This window comes from Anastrepha obliqua, chromosome 1 (assembly GCF_027943255.1).
Source record: "Anastrepha obliqua isolate idAnaObli1 chromosome 1, idAnaObli1_1.0, whole genome shotgun sequence".
NCBI lineage: Eukaryota > Metazoa > Arthropoda > Insecta > Diptera > Tephritidae > Anastrepha > Anastrepha obliqua.
Window position 1 is genome coordinate 54321582 of NC_072892.1, and position 11727 is coordinate 54333308.

Here is an 11727-nt window from a genome sequence, read left to right on the forward strand (position 1 = left end):
CCATTTTGAACGTCTCAAGAACTACAATGTGGCGTTTGATAACTTTTTTTGCCGGTCATAAGTTGATGCGTCGCTTGAGCAGGAATAGGTACCTCTCAACGGGCACTGAGCGTGGTAATCGAACTAACTGCTCTTCTAAGGTGTGCGTTAATCATATGAAGAAAGGAGCATAAGGAAGCGCTGATTTATTTATTTATTAAACAAACGCCAATCGGCAATATACATACAAATAAAAAAGAGAGTACAGAGAGAGAGAGAGTACGATCGATCGCTTTACTGAAGTCAGTATAGATGCTATGAACACAGGTGTTGGTATTCAGTGAGCTGAGTAGATAGTTGGTGTAGGTGAAAAGGTTAGTTGACGTGATGTCTTGTGGTGATGATTGGCTCAAAAGCAGCAGAGAGTTGCGGTTAGATCAGCTTTTCAAAAAGTTTAGCCAAGGCCGACTGAATACAGATTGGCCGATAATTCGTGACTGTATTCTTTGGCCCTTTTTTATGAATGGGGCTGACGTACGATAGTTTCCAGTCTGTAAGAAAAACACCACACTGCAGAGGCGATTGGGAAATGTGTGTCAGCGGTTCACAGAGCCCAATGGCGCAGTTCTTAAGAAAGGCATTCGGCAGGCCATCAGGTCCCGCAGCTTTACTAGGATCTAAGGAGCTCAGTTGCTTGAAGACAATATCAAAGGTAACCTCAAAGTCATTTAAGTTTACCGATTGCGGATAAGGGTGTGAGTGTGCCAGAGTTACGCTATCGTCAGACACCGGTGCATATATGCTCTTAAAGAACTGTGCAAATAAGTTACTGATCTCCACGCCACTTGATGCTGATTGATTATCCCAGACCACGGATACTGGAATGTCACTGTTTACTCGCTTCTTATCCTTGATATAATTCCAGAAGGCTTTGGTGTCACCTTTCAGTGACCCTTCTACCTTATCAACATACACATTATAATACTTGTTGCAGAGATTTTTGCACTCTTGTCTCAGGTTACTGAAGAGCGTGTAGTTTCGCCTGGTATTCTCTTTTTTATACTGTGTGTGCGCTGCTTTTTTCAGGATGATTTTCTCAGTCAATTCACTAGAAAACCAAGGTGGAAATCTACTGGGTTTGCTGATGTAAACCGGCACGAATTGGGTAACACCGTCCTGAATAATGTTGTAGAGCCAACGCAGTTTATCATCAACAGATTCTTGCTGGTATAAACGAGTAAACGCCAATTAACCAACCGAAATGGAGGCCAATGGATGGATGGTTTGAGAGCCATTGGGGAAACATTGGATCGGCGCGTCCGCTGTCACCAATGTGGCACTAAAACTCAATTCGGATGCAAAAAAGTGTAAAGCAGTGGTTAATCCAAAAAACTCATTGTAACAATGTAGTTGAACCTAATGCAAAAAGATGAAAAGATCGCAGTAATAAATGTTTCATAATAAACAATATATTTTTCTTACTTATTTGCTTTCCTTCAATAAAAAGTCATGTGAAAATCAATATTAAAAAAAATCAGTGAGATAGCAGTTATAGTGTTCGAGATATGACGATTTAAGTAAACTCTGTTTTTGGGGCATTTAAATACCCGTTCGTCGTTAATGGGTTAAAGGGACTGCAAAAATTCTCTACTCGTTAAAACTTGCTTTGCCCAAGTTTATCTTCTACCAATAAAATTGTTGCAGCAATGGAATTTATTGACGTTTTATTTCATTACCTCTTTAAATTTTTTTTTAATTTCATTAAAAAAGTCACTAGCACTAATTCGAACTTAGTTCAAGTGGTTGTAAAGACTAACTACCAAAAACGTCGGAATAGTTAATAGAGTATTTCCCGAGGATGAGTATTTCCATTGAGGACAAGACTTCGTTCGTAATGTATAATGCGAGAGGGTTTCAATAAGTACCCCTGTTGGAAATGAAGACACAATTTTTTCAAAATTTTTATTTTTCAACATAGTTCCCTTTTAGAAAAATACACTTCTCTTAACGCTCCGGCCAAAAAATGGGATTTGTTGTACTCTCCAAACTATGCCTCTGTCTCGGTTGAACTAATTTTTTTTCCCGCGAGCCATTTCATCATGTTAGGGAAGAAAAAAAGTCGGCGAGAGCCCGATCGGGGGAATACGGAGGATACGGCAGCAATTCATAGCGCAATTCGTGCCGTTTGCTGGCGACAACACCGGGAAAATGTGCTGGTGCGTTATTGTGATGCAACAGCATCTTCTTTTTCGCCAAATGTGGTCGTGTCTCCTTCAATTTTTTGTAAAAGCGGTCCAATAACTCACTGAAGTATTGTCCAGTGATCGTTCTTCCTTTTTATAAAACATCTATGAGGGTGACGCCGTTCGCATACCAAAAACCTTTCCGGCCAATTGGACTGCCTCCACCTTCTTTGGAGCAGATTCACCGGCAGAAATCCATTGTGTTCATTGTTGCTTAGTTTCTGGTGTGTAATAAAAGATCCAGGCTTCATCAACGGTGACAAGTCGATGCAAAACTTCCTTCGGATCTCGCTTAAATTGCTCCAAACACTACTTTGAAGCTAACAGCCGCACCCGCTCGTTGTCCACCGTGAGCAATCGCGGGATCCAATTTTTTCATCTCCAACTTATCATGTAAAATTTTAATGCTGTACCCGTCGACACACCTGGGCCTCTATTACTTCACGCGCTTTCGTTTATCGATCAGCGAGAAACAAGTTGTGGACTTTCTGAATGATATCTTCGGTAACCACACCTGCCGCGCGTCCTGGTCGCTTCTCATCAAAAATGGATGTTCGCCCACCTTAAACCAACTGTGGTCATAGATGACAAAGTATCCCCATAGACAGCATCTAACTTTGCTTCTTTCTTCTCGCATTTTTTCCATCCAAAAACAAAAAAGGGAATTACCAAACGATTCTGTTCTTTTTCCATCTTAGTGAAAATCACGAAAAACGTCTTACTCGAATAGCTGCCAAATCCAAACTAACCTATCAACCAGTTTGAAATTTGTTTTAGGGTCGTGTGATAGCTGGCAACTACGATGCTAAAACCAACTTCCCTCAGGAACGACATCTGCCATCAAACACAAGTACTTATTGAACCGGCCTCGCAGAGCTTATAATTAAAAAAAATATGTATAAAAATTAACTGCAGTAGTGTTTTGCTATAAGGGAACTAAGTTAACAAAAACCCATACTTTGTTAAAAAATATTTTGTTATGTAATTTATTTTCGATACTACCCTCGTAAGGTAAAAATCATTGCTGGCATTTATTTTTTATTTATCAATTACTATGCAACTAGTTTTCTTCACTCACCGCAGAAAAGTGACGAAAATTTCATTCCTCATGCCATGCGCTCTCAACTAATTTAGTACTTTTGTTTTGATTTATGAAAATAATTTCGGGAAACGCGACATTATGCCACACACATAAACACGCAAACACATATGCACACATAAGCATATAGAGTGAGCGCAATGACTAATGTTAAGAATTTCTGTTTCGGCAAATTTATGCGGAAAAAGATATGCTTGAGAAAATTGATGCATATTTGTACAACTTTTTGCTGTAAACGTAACGAAATTGCGTTTTGATTGTTGGTTAGTGTTTTAACAATTCCAGTATATTATTATTTGCCGTGACTTACATCAATTAATAACTGCATATCTGGCGATAATAAAACAATAAAACGCTGTAATTTCGAGCGATTCTGCACGTTTTTTTGAAGTGATGAAGTTATTTGTATAAAATAGCGATTACAAATACATAAATATATATATGTATGTATAAGTGTAAGTGTAAGTGTATACGTATACGTATATACTTTTGGTATGCTCAGGTAGGGAGAATTGCATAAAAGTACTTTCTTTATACCCATAAAACTCACTCAGTGAGTTATGTGGCTACACCAAAAACTATTTCATGACACGCAAATATACGATTTTATGCTTGAATGGGTTGACGAAACAATGCAGAAATTGAAATGTCACTTCTGCACATAGGTACCATATTTTTTTGCACGGGAAATGAGATCAGTAACCCAATTAAGTGCAAGAAATTTTAGCAGGTTCCCTGTGCTCATATAATAATTTCAGCGAGGAGCTCGAATTATTTTTTCCAAATTCTCTAAAACAGGTGCCAGTTTTTAAAAGATTTTAGAAAAAAAAACACAAAAGCAACAACAAAAGCTTTGTTTATATGTGATTCATAAGCACTTCAGTATCTCAGCTGTATGTTCTATGAATCAAAAGTTTTAGGATAAGAAGAAAAACAAATTTTTTATTGTTGTTCACTAGAAACAGGTTCTAAATATACGTCTGAAGAAATTCGAAGAATGCTGGAAGGTAGCGATAGTGAAAGGGATTTTATTGAAAGTGATGACCATTTGCCACATGAGATCGACGCATATGACTCTAATGTCTCGGAAAGCAAAGCAGAAGACATCACTTTGTTAGCTATTGAAGTGCAGATTTCGCAGGATGATTTGATGGCAAATTTAAAAACATCAGAAGGCGCACATTTAGCGGTCGATTTAGAAGCTATTGAAGAACCTGAAATTGAACCGCAGTGGCTAGAAGATGTTCTGCCTATTGGATGAGAAATATTTATAAAAAAAACTAGGTAGCCAGGATATTCACTCAATTTCGGTTGAATCAGGTAATCGTCATAATAATTTACGAATAATTTGCTTCTAATGATGCTATCGCACTCATAGAGCACAAAACAAATAATTATGCCAACTTTTTAAAGACCACGCGGTCAATGAAATATAGTCAGATGTAGCGCTGGCTCGATGTCAATGATACTGAGCTAAAAAAATGGTTTGCACTTATTTTATTAATGGGTATTGACAAAAACTATCCATCGAACAATATTGGAAAATGGGGGCATTATATTGTATCTGAACTAACCTATTTCAATGAAAAAAATATATACCTATGAAATGAGACTTTTTTTTCAATTTCAAACGTTTATTAACAAAAAATGGTTACAAATTTAATCTTCAAAATAATAGCCATCGCTAGCGACACATTTTTCCATCTCTCAGGCAGTTTGTGGATGCCGCGCCAAAAAAATTGGCCATCTTTGGCCGCAAACCAACCATCGGTCCATTTTTTGGCTTCTTCGTGAGAATTGAAGTGCTGCTCGGAAAGTGCGTGGCCCATCAATGCAAACAAATGATAATCGGAAGGAGTCAAGTCTGGTGAATAAGCCGCATGCACCAGCGGTTCCCAATCGTACGCCTCCACCAATTCCCGGGTCGCTCTTGTTCAATGTGGCGGTGCATTATCATTAAGAAAAATTACTTTGTGACGCCGATCGGCTTCTTCCTTTTTTTAAAATCATGCCTATGTCTTTCAAACGTTTGAAAATTGTTTTTTGGGTCACTGCCAACTGCTCTGCTATCATTTCTTGCGTTTGACCATCATCTTCATCCAACAGTGCTTGCAAGTCGGCATCCTCAAACTTTTTCGGTGGCCGGCCACGGTCCTCGTTCTCCACGCTAAAATCACCACTTCGGAATTTTTCAAACCACCTGAAGCACTGTGCTCTACTTAGAGCATATCCACCATAAGCTTCTGTTAGCATCTGATGAGCGACAAAAATGCATTGTTGTATGAAATGTAACAAACAATGAACTGAATATTGTTGACAGATGACAGACGAAAAAAACAAGATATTTTGGAAGGTTTAAAAATACTCCTAACGACATCTATGGACTAATAGCTTAAAGTCTCATTTCATAGGTATCTACCGTAATACAGGTAAAATGCGATATTTTTCACATTTAATTTTACTGCATCTATTCACATATTCATGTAAAAAGTTTCAACTTTTTTCTATGACTATAAATACTGAAAAAAGGTATGACTAAATTTTGCTCTCTGTATTTATATAACGTCGAATAACGTCGAAATTTCGACGCTGGGTGATCCCAGTATATGATAAATGAGCATATCAGATACGGTAGGAATGATATAGGGAGCTTCTTAAATCCTTCAAATGTGTAATTTTGTTTACCATAATTTTTTTTGCTTATTCAAAATAAGCAGAAAATAGCGGTTCTATTTCAAGTGAACCGAGTATTTTGGAAATGATCGTACATTTTTCTGAAAAATTATTTACTTTTAGATTTAATATATGCATGTATATGTGACTTAGCTAAACGGGATATATTTTTAAAAGAATTATTAATTTTGAAATTTATTCCATGTTGTAAATATAGGGCTCTCTGTAAAATTTTTATAATATTTTTTTGTTTTAGTTTTTTGGGGTAAAATATGGCTTTTAAAAAAATTGGTTTTGTTCAAAATTTTTCGGAAAAATTTTTGCTTTAATTTTTGAGAAACGTACCCTCAGATGTTGCTTTATTTTTTCCATAATAGCTAGTACCATACTCAGTAATCTCTGGAAGATTCATAATGGGATCTCCTTAACTTTCTGTGATATATGCAAATACTTACAATAAGCCAATGGAAAATCGGTGCAAAATACTGCAACTCAATCAACTGTACTTGTTGTTTAGTACACCAAAAATTGGAATAAAATCTGCTGTTTTTTTCAAAAATAATAAAAAAAAAATGTTCCTCAAACTTTTAACCCGCCATTTATCGCTCTACTTTTTACTACCATAATGCATCTCGTGCGGTCCCCAAATTTAAATTAATTGCATAGATTACATTTAAAATATTTCAAGTTTTATTATACATTTTCCTTACTCAAAATTTTATTGCGATATATTTTAAATAAAAAACGTATTCAGTTGCTTAACAAAACACATTTAAAGTAAATTAGAAAAGAAATCTTTGATTAAGTTCGTAAGCTAGATAGATATACTGGTTGTCGGCTGACACACCTAGGCCTGGTGTAGGTCTATTGTAATACCACCAGGGCTATCCCCTCTCCACACTCTACATTGTCCTTTTTGAAACAACCTGTGGCTTTAATATAGCTTACAAGACTTGTTATTTTTATATTGGCTACTTCTTTTTCCTAAAATATTGAACCTCCCTCTTGTTCCTCAATGTCGTTACAGCTTCTGCAATAGTCATTATAAGGTGCTCAAAATCTACTGGCAATGCCCTGTTAGGACCCCGAGAAGATTTCTCATGTTCTTCCTGTTCAGTTTCAACAGTCGGTTTGAGCGGCCGATGTTCCCTGATAGCTAGATCCGCCTACTTGTTTAGTTAGCCATCAATATAGATACTGATCCCGCTTTTATTGTCCATTACTCCATTGTCCCATTTTGTTGTAAAGGACATGTTTACATGCAGCTCTACTGAGTTTCAAAAGTCTGTCGTTTCATGTTTTTTTTTTTTTATTTTTTTATGAGGAGGAAGTATCGAAAGCCTTACCCCGTCAGTGTGGCACTTTAACCCGGACTAAACCTCCTACCGTTAAAGTACCGACCCCTCCGGTACTACCGTCAAGTATATCGTCGGGAGGCGGTTTGAGCGTTGCACTCAACGTCAGTTACTGTTATGATGCAAATTGTTACAAGCCTATTACCACCACTGTTAAGTCATATTTGAAGACAACCACCGCTGCCGGATCTATACGCCCCCTTCGCCATGTTCCTGTTCGTTACCATAGAAAAGTTAGTTGTGCTCCTTCACGATCTTATTCGGCGTTCGCGCATTCTCCTTGCCTGCTCGCTATGTCGGAGTTGCTGCATTATTTCAACAGCCATGGGCTGGGCTTTGTTCCAATTGTCCTGGCTCTTCAACATCAATGGCACTAAGTTCTCAGGCGTAATGCTGCTGTCAAGGCTGTCTTCCAGTCTAGCCCTTACTCTTCTGAAGCGGGGATTCACGTATCCACATGTTCTGCGTCCTCCTCAACTGCTGGTGTGCACTGCTCGCTGTATGGCTTTTCTTCGTGTCCAAAGCGGTGAAGGTATGCTTTAAAGTGGCCATGGCCACTTAGGATTTGGCAGAGATAGAGACTGTCCTGAAGGCAGAGCAGACTCTAAGAGCACACAAGCGGTACGTGGAGTTACTGGTTCGTACGTATGAAGCCTGTTGGAATGCATCACGCCAAACTGTCGCTCCATATAAGAGGATAAACCTCACTACTCCAGCCAGGACCTGTCTTGCCTGCTGTCTTGGACCTCCAATGTTAGCCATTATTTTAGCCAGGGCTGCTGTCGCTGTCGCAGCTTTGTTGCTAGCGTGGTCTCGGAAGCTAATTCGGTAGTCTACCAAGACGCTTAAATATTTTACGTATTACTTTGACTCTATAATGCTGTCACTGCTAATAAGTACGACTTCTCTTTTATGCGTAGCTAGCTTTAAACTGTTCGTGCCTAGCCATCTCTGAGCCGCGCCTATAGCTTGTTGCACGACAATTTCCGCGAGCGTTTTCGCGGTTACTACGATTTATATATCGTCCGCGAAGCTAGCGAATGATTCTCTCTTGTCTACCTTTAGCCGCAAAATGCCGTGGTACATAATGTTCCACAGGAGAGGACCTAGTACGGATCCTTGAGGCATACCAGCTATGATCTTGTAGTCAACGATGCCGGCGTCGCTGTCGTAGCGTAACACCCTATCAGACAGATAGCTGGATATGATACGCTGTTGATAGGTAGGCACTTGCATCGCGCGGAGGGCGTGTAGTATGTTTATCCATCTGGCACTTTTGAACGCATTTTTGACATTTAATGTTATTACCACGCAATACTCTTTTGCGCCGTTTAACCATCCCTTGCCTTCAATTGCCTTTTCGGCCTCTATCGCATCTGTGGTAGATCGCTTCCTCCTAAAGCCAAACTGGTAGCTTGACAGCTGTCCATCTAAAAAAGTTTCCAGCCGATTTTTAATTCATTTGGAGAGCAAGCACCTAGTTTGTTTGGTACAAGTACCCATTTTTGTTGTTTCCAGATATTTGGAAAGACGCCTTCTTGCAGGCACATATGGGGTGACCTTATCCCCGACGATGCAGTTTGAACCGTAAATATTACCTTGGTGTCGTCGAAGGCTATCTCAAAGAGCTTCTCGTCGGAAGTTTTTCGTTTTCCACGGGTATCCTACCTACTTGAGCTTTTTCGATGGCAATGACTATTGCCCTATGATCGCTATGTGTGTAGCAGTCGCTGATGTACCATCTTGTAGCTCTACTTAGTCCCCTGTTTATAAACTAAAGGTCTATGATGAAACCAGTACCATTTTTGCTATAATAAGTATATTCTCTGTGCCACTGTTGAACGAAATCAAGCGCTGCTAGTGCATTTAAAAGCTCCTTGCCTTTCGGGTTCGTTCATTTGCATCCCCACTCTGCTACCCACGCATTGAAGTCACCTGCTATGAGTGTCGCGCTTCTTTGCTTAGCGTCATTAAACAGTTCATCCATGATGTTGGCGAAGGTACACAAATCTGTACTGGGTGGTATGTAGCAGCTGTATATGTGTATGTTATTTATTTTGGCACGCACATAGCAAGTTGTTGCAACTGGTTTCCCCAGATGGGTTGGTTTACTCCCGCAGCTCCATATGGCACACTTGCCACTTGCGTTGCTGGCCCATGACGCCTCATGCCTGTTTTTATACTGCTCGCTGAGCATAGCAACATCGATGCCCAGCTCGTATACTGTTTGGGTAAGCAAGCTTTACGCTGCTTCGCAGTGGTTGAGGTTAAGTTGCAAGACCTTCTTACTTTCTTCTATTGGGCTGCTCTCTAGAATGCGGGGCACATTCGCCCTCCCGACGCATGGTTGGTGGCACTTTCGCCGTGCTGTAGGCATAGCGCGCACCTCGGCGTATTTACGCAGTTTTTAGCCTTATGGTCTTGTCCTCCACATCTAAAGCACTGTACTCAGTGCGATCATCTTCGCTCTTGCAGTTCCTTGCCAGATGGCCAAAATCGTGGCATTTGTAGCACCTTGTTATAGCTGCATTTTCTCTAATACGACAGTAAACCCAGCCGATATGTATTTTGGATAGGCTTAACAGTTTTTGTGCGGACGCCGATGGTAGGCTGATGGTGCATGTCTACGTGCCACCGTATGCTGTGTACATTGCGCATACATAGCGCAACTTTTCCGTCAGGGAGGCTATTTTTTATCGCCTCTAACACTTTTTCTCTGGACGTCACTTCATCAATATCTTTTATTTGTATGGCTGTTTCTTGTGTTAGGGAGCGAACCTGTGCACTTTCGCCGAGGACACCTTCTATTGCTGTCTTGAGCTTCTCAGTAGCTGGATGAGATTGCCGCTTTAGTTCGAATAAAAATTCGTCCTTCGCCGTCTTTTTCATGCCCTTTACTATATGGCTCAGTTCCTTGAGCTCCGGTTGCGATATAATTTTTTTTAGCATTTCCGCGTATGAAAGTTCACCGACTTTCTTCAGGACCAATGCGTCAGGTTTCGTTGGTATTTTTTGCGTGGTTTTGGTCTTACGTTTGACCACTGTTGACCAGCCTTCCGTGATTGGGTGCCCTCCACGCCTAGGGGCGCATTCATGTCTACTGCTGCTACGCTTTGTTTCTTTACAGCAACCACCTCTTTTGGTTGGTTGGAGTAGTGTTGTTGCTCTTTGGGCCTGGCTTCTATTGGTCCTCTCGGCGATTCTAAACGGATGCAGTTTGCTATTTGCTGCGGCGAATTGGGCACATCCCGCCCGCTATTGGCAGCCGTGTGGGCTCTCTTTGCTTGCTTTTTCCGATCATTCTCCAATGTGTCGGTTTGTGTGCTTTGATTGGCGCGCACAGTGGGTGGCTTAGATATGCTGTGCATGCCTAATGCTTTCTGATGGGGCCTCTCTATTGCACTCTCCAGGTCTTTCATTGGTATGTTTATATGCCTCTTCACTTCCATGCACTAATGAGCTCTTTTATTTTTTCTCGCATCACACGTAGTGGCTCTCCGTTTGATTATCGCTTTGTCGCCTGTCCTCTTTCCCCTTCCTTCTGCTGTTGCGTGTCGCTTTTTTCCATGTCTTTTCAGCACGCTCTTGCTCAGGAGTGAGTATTTGCTTTCTCACAGGTGAGCGAGCGATTCCCGCTCATCTCAGAAAAGGATTGATCGTATCGCTCTTTTCCTTCGATTCTCCGCATAAGCGTGGAAACTCATTCGGCATGTTATTGGGTGGTTTGCTTATACCTGTGGGAGTCAGATGTCATTCACCTCTCACCGTAGCTGTCTGAGCAGATGTGTAGATGATAATTAGCTATTTTCTCTCTTCACACCAACACTCTTTGCACTGTTCGCTAAATAATTTCTGGATTTGTATATATGCATGCGTATGTATATTTTTTCTTTTATTACTTTTTTTGTGTGATTAAAAAAAAGGAAAGTTACGCAGTTGTCTGAGCAGATGTGCTTATATTAAGCAACTGTTCTCTCTCTCTCAGCAACAACACTTTTCACCGTTTGCTTAATAGTTTCTCAGTTTTTTTCTTTGTTTTTTATTATTTTTAATATTTTTTTTTTGTCTTTTTCACTCTTTTGGCTTGATAAAAAATGTTATGTTTGATAAAAAATGGCTGTATTTACTTCTGGTTGGTTAGGTATACCTGTCATTTTTGTTTTAGTAAACTATATAAAAATTTCAGATCTAACGAATTCATGCAATTCAAATTTTTGAAACTGAAAGAGGTATTAAAAACAAATACATTAGATTAAGCAACAACAAACATTAAAATTCCATATGCGAAATTGAACATTTTTAATCCACGCATTCTATGGAAATGTTTTGGTAGTGACTTGGACAAATAGTTTTTTGCAATGGGCACATGTTTGTGCTG

At 39.8% G+C, this 11727-nt stretch overlaps 1 protein-coding gene across 1 annotated transcript; it reads right to left on the reverse strand.

Annotated features, from left to right (window-relative positions):
* Nucleotides 1–411: 411 nt before the first annotated feature.
* LOC129252839 (uncharacterized) lies at nt 412–10768 on the reverse strand. Its single transcript, XM_054890975.1, has 2 exons — nt 10382–10768; nt 412–1203 (listed from the first exon to the last, which is right to left on the reverse strand). The coding sequence occupies exons 1-2, from the start codon at nt 10766–10768 to the stop codon at nt 412–414; spliced, it is 1179 nt and encodes a 392-aa protein (XP_054746950.1).
* Between the last annotated feature and the right edge of the window lie 959 nt (nt 10769–11727).

Bases quoted from the DNA above. Each gene is read 5' to 3' on its own strand.
- LOC129252839 (XM_054890975.1), bottom strand. From the start codon at position 10,768: ATGAAAGACCTGGAGAGTGCAATAGAGAGGCCCCATCAGAAAGCATTA. The intron at 1,204-10,381 runs GTAAGACCAAAA...CGTTTATACCAG, and splicing joins CTGGTCAACAGTGGTCAAAC to CAAGAATCTGTTGATGATAA.